The 23,709-nt window shown below is 36.6% G+C and overlaps 1 protein-coding gene across 1 annotated transcript in view; it reads right to left on the bottom strand.

The window, feature by feature from the left end:
- Positions 1-1,670: 1,670 nt before the first annotated feature.
- LOC109937109 (RAB guanine nucleotide exchange factor (GEF) 1) overlaps positions 1,671-23,709 on the bottom strand; it is a 29,359-nt gene continuing 7,320 nt past the window's right edge. The window contains exons 2-8 of the mRNA XM_048612363.1: positions 20,183-20,365; positions 19,251-19,408; positions 12,057-12,229; positions 9,600-9,687; positions 3,817-3,949; positions 3,332-3,423; positions 1,671-1,747 (exon numbers count right to left, since the gene is read on the bottom strand). Of these exons, the coding sequence (XP_048468320.1) occupies positions 1,671-1,747; positions 3,332-3,423; positions 3,817-3,949; positions 9,600-9,687; positions 12,057-12,229; positions 19,251-19,408; positions 20,183-20,361 (900 nt within the window). The 5' untranslated portion in view covers positions 20,362-20,365. The remainder of the gene's footprint in view (positions 1,748-3,331; positions 3,424-3,816; positions 3,950-9,599; positions 9,688-12,056; positions 12,230-19,250; positions 19,409-20,182; positions 20,366-23,709) is intronic.

Here is a 23,709-nt window from a genome sequence, read left to right as displayed (position 1 = left end):
CTTCAGTTCACAGCAGGTGCTGGTGAATGTGCTCACCTTGGGAGTCAGAACTCCAATTCACTGTTGCCTCTTTCACCAAAAACTACAGACCACTTTCAACTCACTTCCTCAGCCACAACATCAATGCCCATTGCACTGATCTATGATGATACCCTGGAAAGAGTGAATCATTTTCAACATCTGGAGCTTGAGTTTACATTTAATGTAGACATTAATGGCAAAATCCACCACTATTTCCAACGTCAGCTCAGTTTTTAGCTGACTTAGCCTCAAACACAGGACTAAAATTATGATATACCAGTAGCAGGGACAATGCTTCAAAGATTTGGATCATCTACAGTCGAGATCAAGTCAATGGAAAAGTACCAACAATGTTGGCAGGATGCACAATTTAATGTCAGCTTCCTCTCCCAAACCAATATTTCTAGCATCGAGGCATTTATTAGTTAGAAGTAGCTTTGGTGGTTAGGTCGGGTCAATTACATGCTTGACACCAGATTCCCAAAACAACTGCTTGACTCAGAACTTCACGTCAACAAGAGACTTCCAGAAGGACAAGGAATGCTTTAGAGATGCTCTTAAAGCAACTTAGAAGACAGTCCAAGATCCCTACTGATTCATGGGAGTCTGCATCCTGTAAGAGGCCAAAATGGAGGTGGTGTATTCAGGGAGACATTGACCAGCATGAGAGAATTCAATGGCAGCACACAGAAACCAAGTCCAGGTAGTGGAAGAAATGCTTAACTTCCAATACAACTATTTGGTCCCTCAAACACAACTTGTGGTAAAGGCTAAGGACCAGGTTTATTTGCCAGCTTAGTACTCCCTGAAAAGAGGGGATGGGGGGGCGATGGCCTAGTAGTATTATCACCAGACTGTTAATCCAGAGACCCAGATAATGTTCTGGAGACCCAGGTTTGAATCCTGCCATGGCAGATGGTGGAATTTGAATTCAATAAATATCTGGAATTAAGGATCTAATGATGACCGTGAATCCATTGTCGATTGTTGGAAAAACCCTTCTGGTTCACTGATGTCCTTTAGGGAAGGACACTGCCATCCTTACCTGGTCTGGCCTACATGTGACTCCAGATCCGCAGCAATGTGGTTGATTGAGCCCTCTGAGCAATTGGGGATGGGCAATAAATCCTGCATAACAAGCGACGCCCTCATTCCATCAATGAATAAAAGGAAATAAGTACAGCCAAGTCATCCTTGACCTCACATGACTAAGCAGTAATCAGTTTGTTTCCATGGAGGCAGAGTTCGTCAGTCAGTCAGTCTGATGGTATGGAATACTAGCCAAAAGAGTACCTTCAGGTGCTGTTCTACATGTAGAAACTTCTATGTTAACACATCAACTATCACAGCAGGCAATGTTATGATCTCAGCTGGGTAAGTCATATCTCCAAGTGACACCTGGCTTGATACATCATATATTTGTTTTCAGCAGTTTAATTACCATCATGGACAGTCACTGAACACATTCACATAAGGCTGCCAATACTTTTTTTAAACAGAAGAACACAATTTTACTACAGAAGAATAAAAGCTGTATAAAACAATGTACAAAGAATTTAATGTAAACAGCAACAAGATTCAACCTTTTTCCCACCAATATTCTTTACTGTCCCTCAAACCTAGTGAAATATCAGACAAGTCTGAAGAAATTACTCTTTCCAGGCCTTTTCCTTGGACTGCTGAAGCTCCTTTTCTGCTGTGATGGCCTGAGGTCTTCTCCACAGTTCTGACAATCAGGAGATTTCTACCAAGTGTCACAGGGAAAGCCTCTACAACCTAAAAGAAACTGCCCTTCTGCTAAGATGACTTCCCAGTTTCTGAACTCTGGTAACCCCTAACCATCTATTTTGTATACTATAAAACTCAACTTTGTAAACTTTCACCGATGAGCTTCCCAGGTAGCTGATTGAGCAAGTTAACTTGAGTGACTTCCTCTCTCATAAAGCTGTCTTTAGTTCACTTCAGAAAATGACTGTGACTTTCATTTTTTTAAAAAAAAAGTCACCATCACACACTGGTGACTAAAATTTATTTTTCAATTTTTATTTATCTTTCAAATCCAAGTTCCCAAATAATAAACACATTACACTTCTGAACTGGAAATCTTAGTCAAAGCTGATTTGCACTTGGATAGCACATGTCAAAAACAGGGTGCAGAGGATCGTTTAAACCAGAGAGATCAGAGGTGGCTCAATACTTGGGACATCTCAGAAGATGAATTCACCTAAACTTCGCTCAACAAAAAAAAAATGTTCATAAAACACTCCCCAAGTTTGCATTTAATAAGTGGAAGGTTCCACAGTATCAGAGATTATAGAAGCTGCATTGTACAAGAATAGTATCTACAACCTACCCACCCTGTTGTTAGTATTCCTGTAAACCCATTCTCCCATCTTTACTCCAAGATATTTTCATGTTCCTACTCTTCAAGTAAATATCCTATTCTCTTTCCAGTTTAATATTAGTCTGTAATTGTCTGATATGGTTAAGCCATGGTCTGATAGCCCTCAGTTCAAGAATCACCTTCCCTTTCCCATTTGTTTCTTCCAGTTAGAATCATTATTTTCCATTCCTAAATTCCCCATTTGCCCATCAATGGAAATAATCTCTTATTGTTTGCCCACACCAAGGTGTATTTTCACTTACAACTTTGCTGGCTATTCCCACAACACTTCTGAACTGCATCCCCTGACTCTCTGGAAATGCTGGTCCCAATACACATCATCACAGGCACACTTTAGTCCACTTCCTGATCACCAGTCCCCTTTTCTATCAGAACTTTCCATCTCCCAAATGCTGATCTCCTGGTGAACCCCACTAACTATTCCCCATTCTTTAGTATGCATATTTTCGTAATCTTCATCTCCCCTCTTTGAACGTTATTCACTAGGCTTCCCTTGATGTCCCATAATACTTCTCTTCCTCTCCATTATTGTGTCCCACAACCCCAGTTCCAGGCTTCCCTCAAATTTCAAGCTTCATAAAAGTTAACCGACAGCCAAAATGGACATTTGTGCTCTTGAATCTCAACTGTTAATCAAATTGCCTGAATTTCATATGACGGTGGCTCTCTGCATTGGTGACATTCAGAACCTAAAACATTAACTATTTTTCTCTCTCTACAAGTGCTTCCACACTTGAGAATTTTCAGCATTTTCCATTTTTACTTCAGATTTTCAGCATCTGCAGTATTTTGCTTCTTGGAAAATGCATACCTTTATTTTGTAATAGCGATCCTAAAACAATTTGTGAGATTTCAGTAAAATGGGGATTGTTTGTCTTACTGGTTTTAAAACAAAATTGAACAAACCTGTAATTGCTTTCACAACCAACTCATAAACTTCAGGGATTTCTTCATTCACTGGAACACATAGCATTTCAAGAGTGACCCAGTGCAATGCCCTGTAGGTCATAAAATAAAAAGGGGATAAAATACTGTCAATCTAAAATTGCAGAACCTCTCATTTGTGAGGGCAGAAATGGCTACAATATCTTTCAAACTGTGAACTTACCAAAACACTCAAGTCTTTGAATATTGCTCAAAAGAGACATGTTACCAAAGCTTTTCCTCTTGCACTCGTCAGGACAAATGCAAGAGTACCAAATGTCAAATGACAACAATTTACATCAATATCAGTCAACTCTAATTGGTCAAGTTATTGCCTTGGAGAAAGCAAGGGAACTATCCAATGAAATTCAAAAAAGGCAGAAGGCTTGAACACATTCTTTCTGTTTACAATCTTTCACTTGATGTCTAACGCACTTGACATTTATGAATATCCAAAGTATCCTTACCTGATTCTTTTCTGAATTGCAAGGTCTTTTTTCTCGTCATCAGTTGTCTCTGGACAAAACACATTTTTGTATAGTCGTGTCATGATGTAGTTTTCAATCTGGTCCATCAATTTTTCTATCCGTTCAGAGGAACCTGGAATAGTAATTAGATGTATAAAACCTGCTTGCAGGGTAAAGATAATTTTAGTAGCAGATAACAAACCTGCACAACCCAAATGAAGGCTAGTGAGTATTGTAAACCTGAATTTCTATAATGTGAATATTTTGCATATGAACAGTAAATGACTTGCGATTTTGTTGCAACTGTAACTGAAGAAATCTAAAATGAACACTGACTTTCAAAAACAATCACTTATGATGGAAACAATATTAAACACACAGCCCTGTGCAATTCCTTCTAATTGAAAATCCAGCACCCAAAAGTTAGCTACAAAAACTGACAAGAATTACTTCTTATTTCCAAATCCTAGCAAACAAGGTTGAGGAATATTATTTGTTCTGAGTGGTAAAAAAAAAAAAACAGGAAAATCTTAAGCAAAGCCTTGGCAGTTTTCTTACCTCATTTTGATTATTCTTAGCAAGTAACTACAATTTCTCTTGGCAAGAGGTGGACCAAGTTGATCAATTGACAGTGGATAAACACTTAGGGGAAAGTGATAATTGTGTAATACAGATTAAAATAATGGTGGAAAATGCCAATGGTCAACTTAGAGTAATAATCATCAAATTGAGATGAGCCGACTTCAATGGATCAAGACCTGGGCCGGTCAGACCAGAACCAAAGGTTGATGGGAGAAACAGTAGCTGAACAATGGGTTATCTTTAGAGATAGTTCAGGCATAAAAGTGTATTTCCTCAAAAGGGAAAACTAAGATAATCAAACCTAGAACTCCCTGGATGATGAAGGAGACAGAAATTAAGTTAAAGAAGAAAAAGTGTGCTTAGGACAGCTGTCAGGTATTAGTGTCTATGATGACGACATATGCATGAAGTGTGTTCAGCTACAGCTCCTTATTTACCACATGGAGCACCTGGAGGTGCAGATGGACTCACTACGACGCATTCACGACGCTGAGAATGTTGTCGATAGCACGTTTAGCAATCTGGTCACACTATTAGTTAGGGCTACATAGACAGTGAAGAGTTGGGTAATCACCAGGAAGACGAGTAAATGTGGGCAAACAGCACAGGAGTCCCTTGTAGTCATTTCCCTCTCAAACAGGTACACTGTTTTGGATACTCTTGGGAGATGACTTCTCAGGAGAAAGAAGCAGCCAGATCAGTGGCACCATGACTGGCACTGTTGTACAACAGGGAGGGTCGAAGTGTAGGTGAGCAGTAGTGACAGGGCACAGATAGGTTTTCTATGGCCACATGTGGGACTCCGGGAATAGTTTGTTGCTTCCCTGGTGCCAGGGTCAATGACATCTCTGCATGATTGCAGGATATTCTGAAGTGGGAGCATGAGCAGCCAGAGATAGGTGCACATTGTCACCCATGACATAGGCAGAAAGAGAAACGAGGATCTGCAAAAAGAGAGTTCAGGGAGTTGGGTAGGAATTTGAAAAGAAGGCCCTCTAGGGTTGTAATCTCAGATTTAAACTAGTGTGGCTGGGGTGAGGGGGGGTGCCACAACTCAGCAAGTTAAATGACTAAGGAGGAATCTAAGACAAAGGCCAGTAAGACTAAAAGGAAGAACAGATGAGGGAAGTTACTGAACACAGGGGGACTGGTGGACTGAAGTGTATCTGTTTTAATGTGAGGAGTAAGACAAGTTAAGCAGATTAACTTAGAGCTTGCAGTAATACATATAACTATGATGTTGTCACTATTATACAGATTTAGTTAAGAGAGGGGCAAGATCAGCAGCTTAACGTTCTGGGATTTAGGTATTTCCGGCCTGATAAAGAGAGATGTAAAAGAGGGGGAGTTGTGTTACTGAGGGAGAACACCTTGGACATCTCATCCAGCAAGGCCATATGGGTAGAGTTCAGGAATAGGAAGGGTGCCATCACTTCGATAGGACTGTACTACAGATGTCCCAACAGCCAGGTGATAGAAGAACGGAGAAGTGGATAGATTATGGAAAACGTAATAACAACAGGGTTGTTGTGCTGTGTGATTTTAACTTCCTCTATATTGAGAGAGACTTGCTTAGTGCCAGGGGCTTGGATGCAGGGAAATTTATCCAAATAGGAATGGAGTCCTACTAGATCTGGTATTGGAGAATGAACCCGACCAAGTGACTGAAGTTTCAATGGAGGAGCATTTCAGGAATAGTGACCATAATTCAGTAAGTTTTAAGTTACTTATGGATAGGGCTACAGGTAGTCCTTGTGTGAAAATACTAAACTGGGAAAGGCTAGTTACCACAATATTAGGCTGTTTGATAGTAAATCCACATCTGGCATGTGGGAATCTTTTAAAGGCCAGTTGATTAGAGTTCAGGACCATCATCTTCTTGTGAAAATGAAGGATAAGGATGGCAAGATTTGGGAATCTTGGATGACAAGAGAAATTAAGAACTTAGTCAAAAAGGAAATGGAGGCATACATAAAGTTTAGGAAACTGAAGACAGACGGAGCCCTTGAAGAATGCAAATCTCACAAGAGAGATGTGTATTAATTTGGAAAGTAATAAATAAACCATAAATGTACTATTTTTGAGTGAATCCACAGATATGACTACGGATTACAAAACTAACAAGATAAAGTTAAAGGCTTTGTAAATGAATACACTTGGCATTCAAAACAAAATAGACAAGCTGACAGCACAAATAAGTACAATCCAATAGCCATTACAGAAACGTGGCTGCAAGACGACAGTTTGGAAGCTTCATTTTGAAGGATTTAGGAAGGACAGGAGTGTAGAAAAAGTGGAGGAGTGGCTCTATTAATAAAATATGGTGTTAGCTAGTCCAATAGAAAAGAATGACTCAATTTCAGGAAACCAGGAGGTTTAGGTAGAAGATGTGACATGGTAAAGACAAGAAGTCATTTATGGCATTGGTGTACAAGCCCTATATTAGTAACCACATGGGAGCAGACAGTAAAAAGGAAGAAATAGTAAAAGTTTATGGGAAAGGTACAGCATTAATCGTTGGAAATTTGATCTACGTTTCGCCTGCAAAAGTAGCATAGATGAGGAATTCACAGAACTTTTTTCAGGATGGTTTCTTGGAACTATGCATCTTGGAGCAAACCAGAGAGCAAGCTATACTAGATATGGTATTGTTTAATGAGTTTGATTAATCTATAACCACATAGTGAAGGTGCCCCTAGGCAGCTCATGGCTTAAACTTTAATTAAGGCAATTATGAAAGTGAGAGCAGAGCTAGCCGAAAAAAAAAATGCAAATCAAAGCTAAAGGAAGGGTCAGTAGAATTGCACAGCCAAATACTTAAGGGGATATTTCAGAATATGCAGACTAGATACACTCCAAAGAGAAGGAAAAATTCCAAAGGGAGGGCCCAACATCCATGATTAACTAAAAAAGTTAAAGACAATTTCAAACTTGAAGAAAAAGCATATAATTGCACAATAAAATGGTGGCATGTCAGAAGTTTGAACAGATTACAAACAACATAAAAGTGTAACTATAATTAAAAATAGAGTTTCTATAGATTCTTTCTTGAAAAAGTTACCAAAGTGGGCATTGGCCTGAGAGAAAGCAAGTCTCAGGAATTAATAATAGAAAATAAAGGACATGACAGATGAATTGAACAGATATTTTGCATTAGTCTTCACTATTCAGAATACAAGTAATATCCCAGAAATATCTTTAAATGAAAGAAAGAAAATGAAGTACCTGATGGAAAACTTACAACCACAAGGAAATTGGTACGGAGCAAATTGTTGGAGATGGCAGCGCACTTAGAAAAGTATAACAATAATCTAGCGTGCCAACATGCTTTTATGAAAGGGAGTCATCTTTAATCACTTGATTACAGATTGAGGAAGTAACATGTGCTGTGGATAAGGGGAACCAGTGGATGTACTGTGTTCAGATTTTCAAAAGGCATTTGATAACATGTCACAACGATCATTGCAGAAAAAAAGTTTATGGTTTTTAAGGGTAGAATTTTTGTTTGGATAGAAGGTCAGGAGGTAACAGGAAACAGACTTGGTATAAATGGATCATTTTCTGGTTGATAAGGTAACAAATGGTGTGCCACAGGGATATGTGGAGGAGCCTCACCTTTTTACAAATTTTATAAATGACTTGGATGAAGGGACTGAAGGTATGTTTGCCAAATTTGCTGAGGACGAAGCTAGGTAGAAAAGTATCTTGTGAAGTAGACATAACCTATATAGAATCCCACTGTGGTGGGCAAAGATCTGCCAAGCTACATATAATGTTGGAAAATTTAAATCTATCCATTTTGGCAGGAAGAACATAAAAAAAGGGCCCATTTTCTAAATGGTGAGAGACTGCAGAGCTCCAAGAGGCAGAAGGATCTGAGCAGCCTTAGTCACAAACCACAAAAGTAATACTGCAAGTAATGAAGAAAGTTAACAGAATGTTACTGTTTATTGTGAGACCAAGTGAATACCAAAGCAGGGAAGTTATGTTTAAAATTGTACTCTTTAAAAAAAAGCACAGAACCACAGAATGCTGGAAATCTGAAAAAAAAAACAAATTGCTGGAGAAACTCATCAGGTCGGGCAGCATCTGCGGACAGAAAGCGGAGTTAACATTTCAGGTCCATTCTGATTTCGTCACTGGACCCAAAACGTTAACTCTGCTTTCTCTCCACAGATGCTGCCAGACCTGTTAAGTTTCTCCAGAAATTCTGTTTTTGCTTTTGGAATATTGTGTACCGTATTCATCTCCTTATAAAAGAGAAGAGAAATGCATAGAATGTAGTTTAGAGGTTTACTGAACTACTATTTCAAGTGAATGGGCCGTCTAATGAGGAGACGTTGGGTTGGCTAAGGTTTTATCCACTGGGGTTTAGACAAATAAGAGGCGATTTAATTGAAACATATAAAATCACAAGTGATCTTTACAGGGTGGATGTAGAAAGGATGTTTCCACTTGCCAGATTCTAGAATCAGGGGTGACTGCAAGAAGGAGTCATCAACACAACCAGCCGGAAAAAAGAACTCTAAAGGTTGTGAATCTTTGGAACTCTTTTCCTGAAAATGTGGCAGAAGCAGACCGTCTTTAAGTATTTTTAAGGTAGAGGTAGACAGGTTCTTGAACAACAAATGGGTAGAGTTATTGGCAATAGGTGGGAACATGGATCACCAGTGGTCTTACTGAACAGTGGCAACCTGAATAGCTTATGTTCCTAATCATTTGTTTGAATGTTAAAAGCTTCCAATTTTGTGCATGCATAATGGAAATACATTAGCAGTTATCTCACCAGTGTGTAGATTGATGGCTTTTTCATAGAAATGTGGGTCAGTTTTTTTTTTGAGAAAAATAAACTTTTGTTGGTAACTTATGACTATTTTCTTGTGCTAACTTAAACAACGTGGCGTCTAAGAAATCAGTACTACCCTGTGCGGCGTGTCTTTAAATTCACTGGAATGGTGTTGAATCAAGATATTGTTGAATTCTTCTAAATTTGCTTTTGTGCAAGTTTAAATACCACTACGTGACTGCCACCTCATAAATAGTGAGAATGAAAACATAACACCCAAAAACTCTTAAGAAGAGTGCTCAAAAAATATTGATTTAAATCCAGAGTACATATAAAGCATGTAATATCAAAATGTCAATTTTATGTCCTTGCCAGTATATTTTAAACAAAAACAAAGTTGCTCAGAGCAAGGCACCTTTAAAACTTGAGTGGGTCTGCAGTCGGTCAACCATGTTTTGATAGAAGTCCTGGACACACTCAGATTGTTCCTCAATGCTCAATTCCTAACGAGGAAGAAGTTCAAATATAACAACTTTAGTCAAATACCAGCAAAGAATTTATTTCTGGTATAACTGAAAAATAACCAGAGATTTACAGTAACAAATGGAATAACTTGCAATGCTGTAGTGCCTTAAAAGTTAAAAAGAAACTAAAATTAGTGTCACAATAAGAGACATCAACATGTAAAAAGAATTTGAGAAGGGGAGGAAAAAAAAAAAATCACAACTATTTTCTGAAAGGCATTTAACGAGTGTGTTACTGAAATAATGGGGCAAGAGTGTGGTAGAAAATAGGGAGTCAAGATGAATAGAAGGCGATAAAGATGTGGATGAATTTTTCTGTACTGAGATAAAGGCAGGGGCACTCACTGGCGAGAAAATCAATGTGAATTCCACTATTGAGAATTGGAAGCTTCACAACATTCTGCAAATTTTAAATGGTAGCATTACTACTGCAGTACTTATTATTTTAATATTGGAGACTCCTCTTAAGACATGGTGCTTTACATAACCATTACCTTGGACAAAAAAGAATTCTGGTCCATTTTTGATTCCCTTAGTATAGCATGAATTTCAAGACAGTGGAGGCAGTGTGGAAGAGATTTACTAAAACACAAGATGGTAGACTCCTTTTTGTGTATAGAGAAAACAATTCAAAAAACAATTGCACTTTTCATGACAACAAAGATTTAACTATAGAGGTGTTTGACAAAGCGAACTGGTCAGCAAAGTTATAACCAGACAGGATATTTAGCAAAACCTAAAAAGGAAAATGTTGGGAAAAATAAATCTTTTGCATTGTGCACTCAAGATATGGAATACCCTACCTGACACAGCAATCAAAGCAGGATTTATAATTGTTTCATTTAGGACAAAAATAAAAGGATGCAGACAAAGCATAGGGTCTTTTTTTAGTTTGAATAGACAGCTTTCAGAGAGGTCACGAAAGACATGATGAATCAAATCACCTCCATCTGTGCTGGAAGATGCTATGTTAATTGTTGAGATTTTGTAAACTCAGATTTTAATTGGTGCAGTTACCGTCCTTCATTTTTTTGGCAAGATTTAAATTTTTCTTGCAGTAGCTTGTGTGAATTTACAGTGATTAAATTAACAAACAGCTTTAGGCATTGACCTCTGCTCAGTGATTACACCCCATCTCCAAGACAGAAGATTGTGGGTGCAAGGCCAATTCCATAGACTTGAGCACACAATCCAAATTGGTAATGTCATGTAGCACTGAGGGAGTGCTGCAACCTTGTCTTTCAACTGAGATATTCAATCCAGTCTTCCTGCATTGGTGGATGTAAAAGATATACCTACTCAAAGAGAAGTACAAGAATTCCCTTATAGTCCATTATGGTTCCTCAAACACTTTCACTAACACTTATTATATGATCATATATCTCAGTATTACTTGTTGGACTTGAATGTGCAGAATTTGATTGCTGTGTTCCCTCATGTTACATCAATCACAACACTGCAAAAGTGCTTATATGGGTTCCCTTTTCTTTCAGCCTAATTCTTTCTTCACATTTAGAACTCTGTTCATTTATTACAAATCACAAGAATAGCGTATTGGAACTTTTATACTTCTTAGTTACATTCATTGGGGGCAGGAATTCTACTAAGATCAAACGGGAATCTGTTATCTACTCAAAACCAATGTTGTATAAAAACTTATAGTTAATATTGAATGTACCCAAATACAACTGTCTGCAATCCTGGACTCCACAGTACAGGAAGAATGCTTAAGCTTTCAAGAGTGAAGAATGCAGTTTCTCTATGAAATACTCTGACACAACAAAATTCAAATAGAAATAAAATCTGCTTCTGTTCATCAGAACAACAATAATATGAAATAAAGGTTTAAATATAAAAAGATGAACAGCATAGACAAAAGCAGAGATTGTTCCTGACTCCTCTACTGGGAACATTGGGCTATGGAAATGCATTTAAATATAAGATTTGGACCTGAAAGCAAGAAAAACTTCTTTATACAGAGCATTATGGGATTCACTCCAAAGTTAGAGGCTGAGGTCCAAAGTATGTTTGCATTCAACACCAAATTAGATACATGGACAAATGTAAAATGGTTGAATGGACATGGAAACAGAGTGGACAAATGTAGTTTGAGCTATTTACTAATGTGAGGACATATGCCAGGGTGGATGAGTCCAACTGTGTGTTTCGCGGTTATAACAGACCTTATGAACCCCATGAACATTATTACAATGTCAATTATTACTATAATATTTCAGCAAGCTCAGAATTAGATTATAAAGAGTTTTCAGGTCAGTTGTTGGATATTAATTGTTTTTTATGTTCAACTACACAATACACAGCTGAAATGAAGTGCTTTCAAATTTTACCTTTTTATGTTGCATTGACTCAATAAATCCTCTGCATTGTTTTAGTATATCTTGACCAGGTTTGCGAAAGATCTTAAGGAAATCAATAAAATCCTTAGATGCACGTTCTGTTTCTAGGCTGGTCTGCCTATTTATGGATGGACTTGAGGCTTTAACTTCCTGACTGTCTGCTACTTTTGACAAGAAAAAATAAATGAGAAACCCAGTGTTCAAATACCTTTCGTTTGTTTCATATTTAGTTTGTCTGAAAGCCAAGTGTAATCTTGTTATAGAATGCTACATTTTTAGTATAAAATATGCTACAGTACAATATCTGTTATGTTGCTTCAGAAATCCAGTTTTAATCAATGGATTTTATTTAAAGTTTGCAACTTTTGTCACTGGATACTAACTGTACTTTTCCTAATTGCTATGAGAGACAAGCATGCAAGAAGAGCAAAACTGAAACAATGCCATCATAAGTGATTAAGCAGTTTTGCTCATCATGGAGTAAAAGCAATTTCTACTTCCGAAATTATTGTTGGGACATTAAATAATAACATCTCAGAAGTCACACCACCTCCTTTCTTGCTTTTGTGTTGGCAAAGAAATCGCAACAATATCAAGAGCAAATACATCGTAAAGAACTCACACGGCAGAAGTCAATGTAGTTTCCAGTACCAAAGATGTGAAATTTTTTTTTTGGAATTAGTCAATATTTGCCAAAACACAATCTCTCGTAGATTTACCAGACTAATCTGTTATAATGTCATTCCTATCAGATACTTCAATTGAATTATAAATTGGTTTAAAAAGATTAGGTTTCTTCCAACATAAAATAGCAGACATAGGAAGGCAATGTGCTCATCCACCACCAACACCAACTGCAAGTTCTACCCTCATTTTACAGCTGAAAAATATAATGGAACACCAATAAAATTATTTCAAATAATGTATAGGCTGTAAAACATTTAAAGCACTATATAGGTACGTTCATAAAATATTTCATACTGAATATGTATCATGTTTAATTGAATAATTGGAAATTATAGCAATAAACTGTATCAAGCAGTACATAGGGGAAATAAATTCCCACTAAATGGCCTCTATTACTACAGAAAAATAACTACAAAAAAGGAAGTTAGTAATAACAATGACAGTCAAAGAGCTCAGAACTGTTACTAATTTAAATTTCAGGTCAAAAAGATAACTATAACATTAGTTCCCGGGAAGAAAATCAAAGTACAATGCTTTTCTTTTAGAAGCACAAATTTTAAATTGTATCAGTCTGAAAGCCTAATTTGAAACGTATTGTATCTATAGAACATACAAAGTAATTTTATTGAAGACAGTATGAAATGTGGGAATGATATAAAACTAAAGCATCATTTTAAACCCACAATGATGTAGCATTTTTCAACATGCAGAATAATCTGAGCTGCAAGCAATTACATTTACTTTTGCAGCAGATGCGAATCTGTTTTTAAATTTAATAGATGTTGTAAAAGATTACTCATGGTTCCTATCAAGGAAAAATGGATCAAAAAGAACAAATCAAATTAAACATTATTTGCCTAATTTTAAAGTTAAACAATTAGGTACAAATTAGTACTTACTTCTGCATTGTTTTCAAGTTTAAGATGCAAAAAGACAGTTATTTAGCGTTTACACATTAACTACTGCATTTCCGTTGTAATTAAAAGCAGATCACAAACTTGTTCATAATTTTTTGCCACATCACATCAGCTATGCAGTTATAGTACAATGTTTGTAGTTATATATTTGTAGTTATATATTTGTAAGCATTTCATGAAATTAGATGTCAATTGTGTTTTGTGGGAAAGTATTGGCTGGATAATTTGATAATGCACATGTCTTGCCAGTACCTTTTTCTCTCATTGAAAATTACAGGCAAACATTCCATCCTAAGAAAGATGCAATCCTTTCACATTTGCACAATAAATTAAACTTATCCTAGAACTTTGCTAACTAATAAGACATTAACTCATATCAGACTATATATATCCCCAATCAATAAGATTACTTTTTTTAAAACTTAATTGCAATACAATAAAACTAACCGTATTGCCAGTTTCATAACAATTTTGAGCCCTATGATAAATTGATTAGCACCTACCTTGCAATTCACCAGCAAAATACTGCAGTGAAATGAGGGGCAAGAGAGTACTAAATGAACACAAGGCACAATGAAAACAGAAAAGGAAGCACACATTTCCCACATCATGTATATGAAAAACAAGCAAGAAATTCACACCAAGGTGAAAGTAGCTTTGCAAAAATGCAGAATTTGCATCATACAATTTGATAACATTGCAATCACCAGGTTAAAATGCTGCTTTTCGGCCTCCAAACGAAATGTCATCTACTGTGTTTATCACTTACATGTCCTATCACCAAAATTCAGTTGGGTCTTATTAGTGCGCTTGCACCACTGCCATCCTCCCACACTAGGTATCCTCTGACCTTCCCAAGGGACAATTTAGTTCTGTGATCCATGCTCATTAGGAACTGGATTTGTTCTGGCCAATTCATGTTACAAGAAACCTTTACAGCCAGAAATGACATAGGAGTGTGGGCTGGATTCAAATCTCTGAAGTAAAGATCAATCACTAGCCAACTACACCAGACATTTACAGGAGCTCATAACATTAGATTTTACTGAAAAATTATTGGCAAAATGTACATTACATATTTTGTTATATAAACATGACTGCAAGATTATGTTTAAAACCTCTCAAAAGAATAATTAACTAGCTTTCCATAAATCCGATTAATGCAAAGCAGCACGAAGTATTCAACTCAAGTCATAACTTCAATAATTCTCAACATGTTCTACTTTACATATGTGTTAAATTTAAAGCTCCTTATTGGAATAGTGAGTAAAAATACTATCTGATTTATTGTATGAATAATAAAAATACAGTAGAAATGTATCTGTGACTGACCTAAATGTTGGGTGCACTATTTTGTTTTTTGGATCAAAACTTCATTTCTAAAATTAACTAATTAATAGTTCATTTTTGAAAAGGGCACCGCATGTTTATATTTATCTATGTTAAAATGTATCAGGTATTGTACAGCAGGATTTGCAAAGGAAACATGTAATAATGCAGGTTATATCATGGTGAGCACAAAATCAACCAGACATGAACATAATTCTGAAGTGGCAAATTAGGAGTAGTCCATTGGAGCCTCGTCCACCATTCAATAAGATCTGATCATGGCCTCGCTCCACTTTCTTGGCTACCCGGATACCTCTGACTGCCTCAACAATCAAGAATCCATCTCAACCTTAAAATATTCAATGACCCCAGCCTTCACTGTTCCGAGGTGGAGTTCCACAGTCTCAAAACAACAAAAAAGTTCTCATTTATCTTAAATGAGACAGCCCTTATTTTTAAATTTGTTCCCCAGTTCCAGTCTCTCCTAAAAAGATGAAAACACCTGCTTAACATTCATCCTGTCAAATCCCCTTAGGATTTTGTGTTTCAATAACATCACTTCTCATTCTTCAAAATTCCAATAGATACATGGCTAACCTTTCCTCATGAGGTAACTCCTTCATCCAGATAAAGTTAGATAATTTGCTGTTATGAATAAATGCAGCAATATAACCCATCTTTAAGAATGTGTTGCCTATTAATACCCAAGAGCTTAGGATTTCCTGAATATGAAATTTAATTTACATTTTTCTAAATTCAGAATATGCTTCAATAAACTTGATTATACTACATTATAATGCAATAATTTTAGTTACCTTGGTATCATTCACAAAAAAACCATCTGACTAAGCTATCTATTCTACAAGCAACACGTTTAGGATTAAGGAAGAAAATAGATATGTATATTTTATGTAAAAATATACACATCTTAAAACAGAGACACCAGGGATTCAATTTTTAGTAGCCATAGTTGTTCCAAATTGAAAAGCAAACATACAAAATAAGTCTCACTTGAAGCAAACACGGAATAACGATAAAATCAAATAAACTGTGGCACAGTGGTAGTGTCCCTACCCCTGGACCAAGAGGCCTGGATTCAAATCCCACCTGCTCCAGAGGTACGTAGTAACATCCCTAAACAAGTTGATTGGAAAAACAGGTTAAATAAAAAGAGTTAAGTAGGTTGCGGCACAGTGGCAATATCCCGACTACTGGACCGGAAGGCCCGTTTTCAAGACCCATCTGCTCCAGAGGTATGTAATAACATCTCTGAACAGGTTGATTAGAAATATAGGTAAAATCAAGTAGTTTATTCTGACTTTCGGTTTTGCTTAGTATATGCCCACAGAAGTATAAAAGAAAAAACAAAAATCAAGAATAATTTCAACTTATTCAAAATAAAAAAAAAAAAAAAAAAATCAATAAAATACTTCATGCTTCAGATTAACTGTCCTGAAATAGTCTTATCGAAGCTAGCAGTTTCATTTCCAGCAGCTAGCAAAGATACAAATCAGTGGGCAGATCTGACACTATCAGAACATAACACATTTGTGCTCTAATAGTCTGCCATCAAGTGGTAGGATTTCAAAACAGAACAAGCTTTTGATAATAGCAGGAAAGTATTTCACCAAATGGAGAAGGAACAGTTCATTATGCTCTTCCAGGATTGGTTGCAAAAAAAATCCGCAAACAGAACTGTCTGCAAAAGAACAGAAACTCTGGGGCTGCGGGTTGAGCAATCCCATAATGAAATCAATACTAGACTTGATCCCAGGTAACTTTATGACACTTGGGAATGATGTAAATGTTAAAAAAAGGAAGGTATTTTAGTTTTCATATAATGGTTTGAGAAATAAAATTTTAAGTCGCCCTTCTGAATGACATATTTTTCGTATATTAGAATTCAAATCAACAACATCTCATTTCTCCTCACAAGAAGTCAAAAACTAGTTATGAAATAAAAGTTTGATTTGAATAAAGTTACCAATTTAGTTGTTCCACAACTATGGGCAGTAAAAGTAACCCCAATTACCCAAGCAAAGGTAATTCACAATACCAGTCAGCGTAGACAGGCAGCTTTGCGGCTGTGCTGCATTACCTTCAGTAGGAGAAGCCAGCTCCCATGGTGGAGTAAAAATCTCCTTCAAATCCCTAAGAATGTTATCCGCATTGCATTCCCTCCCACCTAATCCATGCTTAAGAACTTTGTCTTGATTCACTGAATGCAAATGCAAAAAAGAACATAAAGCAAGAGACAAGTGGGAGAATAGCATGAATGGGAAAAACAAGTCATAAAAAAACATGTAATTATTCAGACCATGATCATACAGTGCAAGACTATGAATGAAAATTAGATACCAATAGCTGTTCAATACCGTCATCCTGCGCCAAGTGACTGGATGACGCTGAGAAGTATGAAATTATGTAATAGACTTATTTTCCTCTTTGCTTATGCTTTCATTTCTTATTCCGTTAAATGTAATTTCCACTGGAGAGCTATCATTAGTTGAAGAAAACAGCAGCATCGCAATTTGGAGATCAAAACACATCTAACTGCTATTCAAAAAAAATGGCCTCCTTAATTATCGACTGGAAAATTCCTCAGAGTTGCTGCCAAACCAACAGGGCTACTTTGCCAGAAATATGTTGGACACCAATTTTGCATACAAACAGGCTTTTCATTGCCCAATAATGCGGGTGAGATAGGAACAATTGAGGAATTTTCCAGCCACAGGATTAAGTTTTTAAATAAACCACTTATTTTTTTCAAATTGTATTTAGACATTAGAAAATAGGAAATCCACTGAAAAAGTATAATAAATATAAGTAAAGTATAATAAGTAAAATTGGGCCTAATTTCACACTGTGTTGTGAATCTTGTCTCACGATGGAACATATCTTACAATGTACAGATAAGTGAGCGTACTTAGTGAAAAATTAAATCGTTTATGTAACTTTTAGCTTGCAAACTAGAAAATGTTTCAGTTTTTTTAAACAAAGTATATTAGCTTTGAACGCTAGACATCCTATGGCCTCAGTGACCGAGTCAGCTGATTTGTGCCAAATGAGTAACAGTGCAGACATCAACTAAGATCTGAATGGAAGCTGTCCAAACTAATTTAACATAAATTCTTTATAGTCAGCTGAAGAGATTTTAATCTGGAGTGCAAGAGACTGGATTTAAATGTAGAACTGAAAGAAATCACTGCACCATCCAGCTTCCCTGGAACAATCTTATTCATGGTCATTTGCCTACAACTGCCTGAAAGTGAAATACAACCAAGAAAGGCCTCAAGATGATGAGAAAGCAAACAGAAGCGTTTGTTCTGTCACCACTGGGCATATGTAATGCAAAGTATGTAAATCCTAAGTAGTAACATTCCTCATCCTGAATAGACAACACTGGAGGGGGTGGTGAGGGGAGCAAGTTGAAACTTTTTTGGGATTACGTATAACAGACAGAAAATTTAATTAAATTGGAAACAGAATAAATATGCCTCTAGGCAGAAAACAAGGAGGAACTTGAAGCACCAGATAAAGCTAGATTTTATCCAGTTGCATAACTAAATTCACATTGTTTAGCATGGAGCAGGGAGGCAAGCTGCACCTGTGGTGGTATCACTTTCTCTGAAGTAGTTTTCCACCACAGGTTTTTTTTGGCCGTGTACAGCTCAATAGCTACTTTATATTGGCGCTGATCATAGACAGTAAAAGAAATTACGTAGATGCTGGAAATCTGACATACAGGCAAAATACTCGGCACACTCCACAAATGAGAAATAAAGAAATATGGTACAACTTTTCAGAATGCTTTTCAAATCAGCCATATTATGGAATTGGAAGGTAATCAAATGACAAATCTCAAAAACAAAATGAACATTGCAGTAAAATATTTATGGGTGGATTATGTAAATGAGAACCAGCTTTTAAATCATAATATCCAGAACAACAGGTGTAACTTTGAAGTGGTATTGAAATGGTATAAATGGCTTAATTTTTCACTATCATCAAAAATAAGTTAGGGAGTAAACTTGTAGTTGTCCTATATATCATTGGTCAATTTCATTCTCAGAATTTCCATAATAGCTTCACTTCCTGATTCTTGCCAATGTGATGACTCCACATGTAATTATGCAAAGCACACCAACATTTGCAATCAGAAATATCTGGCAAACGCAAGGCTAAATTGTTAAAGACACTTGTTCTCAGAAAAGAAAAAAGAAATCAGATCAAGCATTTCCAAGCTATTTACCTTTCTTTGGTGCAGCCCGGGATGATGGACTGAAGAACTTTTTGACAGTCTGGACTTTTCTTTTTGTCTCATTTGTTTTTTTCTCTTCAAATTTAGAGAAGGTGAGTGATGGAGCCCCTTGGCTGCTAGCATAAGCAGCTTCCTCTTCACGCTGTAAACTTTGTATTCAAAATAGTTTAGAATAGTTTTAGATTAGTACACAATGCAGAAGCAAATATTCAATGCATACTGCAGCGGGTCTATTATCTTATGTAGCAAACTAACCTGCTTAGATAGATTTTACATGCTTTAAATGTTATTAAACCTATTGCTGAACAGATGACATAATTAGTCAGCAAGTTCCCCTTCAATTAAATAGAAAGGATCTTTCAATTATGGACATGATGAAAAAAATAAGTAATGTCCAAGAATTCCTTGAGAAGGAAGCAAAAGCGAAAAGAGACACCAATTGAAAAAAATATACAGGAGAAAGCAAAATCAAAGAACAGCTGCACAAATTCAATGGGAACATTAGTCTAGAAACTTAGCTGCTTAATAAATTAAACCAATAACACAAAATAGTTGTCCCTGGTGCTCAAAATGTTCAAATTACATTTCGTACAATGTGGAATGCATTATATCCACTCAATTTTATTTTTTGTTAGCATTGGTTCTCTGTTACCATTCTATAAGCCTCAGCATAATACAGGTTCCAGACCCGTAACACTTGTTCTATGTAGCTCAGAACCATATCACATTCGGCAATTTTTCCCCAATATGCTTATTACTCAAGGGATTGATTTTTAAAAAATACACATTATGGATGAACAAAAGTAATGAGCAAGACTGACAGGTGCCATGGTTGACAAAAACGGATTTCCATACATGGTCAGTCTTGGAATGTGTAAAGGATTTGCTAGTAGGGTGCAAAACAAGCAAAGCAGTAGCACTACCGTTCTGCAAGCTCCCAGTCTTCCTGAATTTGTCGCTGTCTTGCTTTGCTGTACTCTTCTCTCCAACACTTGGAACAAAAACCTTGCCAAGCAGGATTTCCATAGTAACCACACCCTTTCTTACACAGCAGCTCTGACTGGTCCACATGAATTCCTCTACGTTCCGATTTCAAGCTCATATTTCTAACGGGAAACAAAACAAAGTTACAATAAAGACAAACTAAAGTCTGAAAGAAAGACCAACTCTGCATAAAACAGTTATGTAAAACTGATAGACGTCATTAAATAATTTACTAATTCCTCAAATAATACGATAAAACTAGAATCAACTATTTTCTTTTTTCTTGTAGCTCTATTAAAAACGAAAAGCTTGCAAATTCAGAGCACAGCTCTAAAAATGATTAAAATTTAGAGTAATGAATAGGCTTGATCTTACACCTGTAGTCACCATCTCAGGCAATGACACTTTGGGTAACTTAGAAGACAACACAGAGGTGGGATCTGCACATATATGAGGCTCAAATAGGGTATATGCCAGCTTGAAGGAGGACATGTTTGCACAAGATTTCTGCTGCATAACAGAACTTCCATATATCCTTTGGCCAATGACAGAAAAACAAAGGAGTCCAACATTTCCTTGGCATAAGGCTTTGCACATTACCGGTAAAGTTGAGTGCCCAGGTTTACAAACAACCATAACTTCATCAGCACAGTTGAAGCCCAAGCACAAACTATGTCTGATGGCTGAAATCTCCCTGGAAGCCTTCACTGCAGAAATCTTATGACTTCCCCACAGTCTTCAGAGTGCTACCGTCATGGTTAGAGTACAGTGTACAAAAGATCTGACACAAAAAGGGCATCACAGCACAGCACTTCAGCAATTGATCTAATTATCAGATTACTTTTGTTACAAAGTGGAGTTGACCCCCTCTGAGAACTAAAACTTAAATACCCAAAGAGGAGCACCTCACCTTATAAATCTGTAAAAGGAGTGTGAAAAGTGGTGTAACCTGTCTTTCAGCAACTTCTAGCGGTTAAATAAAAATAAACCCCTGTCACTCACTTTACAATCAACAAGAAACAATTTATTTACCTAAATCTAACAGTGAACAAAATAACTAAATTAATAAATCAAATAAATCCCTTCCAACTACTAACTAATCCTGAATAAAACAAGATTCTAATGGTATGCTGTTCCAATAAATACAAGCTCTACTTAAAATAATAGAATTAAAAATGTGAATTTAGTGTCTCAAAATTAAAGCCAACCATTGTGCCTTCCGAATGCGCGGTGCCTTCTCCATTGATTCTTCAGTCAGGTATATTAACTAGAAGTACCATCAGTACCTTTGATTTTCAGATGGCGCTTTCTCTAAGGCTTAGAGAATTCTGTGAGAGCCAGTGATTCTCTCGAGAGCTGATGGCTGTTAACTCTGGCAGGTGGCAGTTAGCTCTCCTGTCTTTGTCCAACTGTCCTCTTCTTTTATACCCTCGATGACATATCAATTTATTAAACTAGGATTTGTCCTATGTGGTCAAAACCATCAGATTTAAATTTAATTGGTTTTTGGTATCCAAGTGCCTGGTTCAAATTGATTGGCTAAATTCAAAACTTGCTGCCTTAGTAACAAAACAAAACAAAACTGCTTTTTGGCACAAATGATTCAATTCGGGTGCTTACAGTGTATTTTCAAGCTGCTCACAGACATTTTATTTAGATCTCTAAGCATAGAAAAGCACAATCTTTTAAATGGATCATGCAGTACTTTCTCCCCCAGCATTTTACAAACACCAAATTCTAACTTCCTGTCTCTCAATCCACAAGTACTCTATCCAACTTTACAACATCTCCCTCCTTAAGATAAACAATGAACCATCATCATAAAAAGATGGCTTCATATTTTTTCTTTTAAAACTTTAACTCCATTATTACTAGATCCATAACTCATTAATATATATAACACGGCCGCTTCTATCGTATACAAACATTTTTCTTTTAAACCCACGATAAAGCATCATGATAATATTTTCACGACCTGCAACATGTACAATCTGTAAATTAAATGCTTGTAACAAAAGACTCCAATGAAATTATCTGGCGTCTTGTCCTTAAATCTTTCCAGAAATGTCAAAGGATTATGATGGGTTTACATAACCCTCTCTGATGCATTGTTTCCAACGTAAATATGAAAATGTTGCAAGGCCATTACCAAACAAACTCTTTTTCAATGGTGGAATATTTCTTCTGGTGGATATTAAGTTTTTTTTGAAAAATAACAGATTGGCCTTTCAATTCCACAATCATCCTTCTGTAACAACACAGCTCCAAAACCTACACTGCTTGCATCAATGGCAACTTTAAAGAGCGTGGCTAAAACTGGTGCGGTGGTTAATACTGCTTTTAAATTCTTAAATGCCTCCTGGCATTGTTCTGTCCATTGAAATTTCATGTTCTTTTTTAACAAATCCATCAACGGTACCACTACCTTACTGAAGTTTGGCACAAATTTCTTGTTGAATTTGCTCAATCCTTAAAATCACAGTACTTTCTTCTTCGAGGATGGTCTTGGAAATTTCTCAATGGTCTTCGTCTTCGCATTTCTTGGAGTCATCGTCCGTGTCCAATATTGTGCCTTTGCAAATTCTGTGTTTGCCAAGTTTATGACCAACTTTGCCTTTCATAGTCTCTCAAAGAGGTCTGCCAAATGCTCCAGGTGATCTTTCCACAAATGACTAGAGATCACTAAGTCATCTGTGTAGATGACACAATTAGTCAATCCTGCAACAACTCTGTTCATAAGCCTTTGAAAAGCGACTGGTGTGTTTTTCATTCCAAAGGGCATTCCTTTTAATTGATATAGCCCATTTGGGGTTACAAAAGCAGAAACTTTTTTAACTCTCTCTGACAAAGGTACTTGCTAGTAACCACGAAGTAAGTCCAACTTCATGATGATGTGGAGGTGCCGGTATTGGACTGGGGTGGACAAGGTCAGAAATCACACGGCACCCGGTTATAGTCCAACAGGTTTATTTGAAAACACAAGCTTTCAGAGCCTCTCTCCTCCTTCAAGTGTTCGTGAGCAAGGTAGTATCAGACACGGAGTTTATAAGTAAAAGATCAGAGTATCACACCACTGATGAGAATGTACTAAACAAACCTAAAATGCTGTTAAATCTTTAATCAATTAGGAATTTTAAATTGATTAATACATATATATAAATCCCAAAATTCCTTTTTGAGTCACTGTCCTGAGAGAACTAAAGGTTTTTTCAGTGTAAAGAAGAGGTCTGACCTAAAATGTCACCTCTTCTCTACAGTGATAAAACCTTTAGTTCTCTCAGGACAGTGACTCAAAAAGGAATTTGGGGATTTACATATACATATTAATCAATTAAAACCTTCTAATTGATTGAAGATTTACAGCATTTTAGGTTTGTTTAGTACATCCTCATCAGTAGTGTGACCCTCTGATCTTTTACTTATAAACTCTGTGTCTGATACTACCTTGCTCACGAACACTTGGAGG

Source organism: Rhincodon typus, chromosome 26 (genome assembly GCF_021869965.1).
Source record: "Rhincodon typus isolate 14 chromosome 26, sRhiTyp1.1, whole genome shotgun sequence".
Classification (NCBI taxonomy): domain Eukaryota; kingdom Metazoa; phylum Chordata; class Chondrichthyes; order Orectolobiformes; family Rhincodontidae; genus Rhincodon; species Rhincodon typus.
The sequence above is the reverse complement of the archived record's forward strand: the minus strand, read 5'-3'. Positions and strand labels throughout refer to the sequence as shown.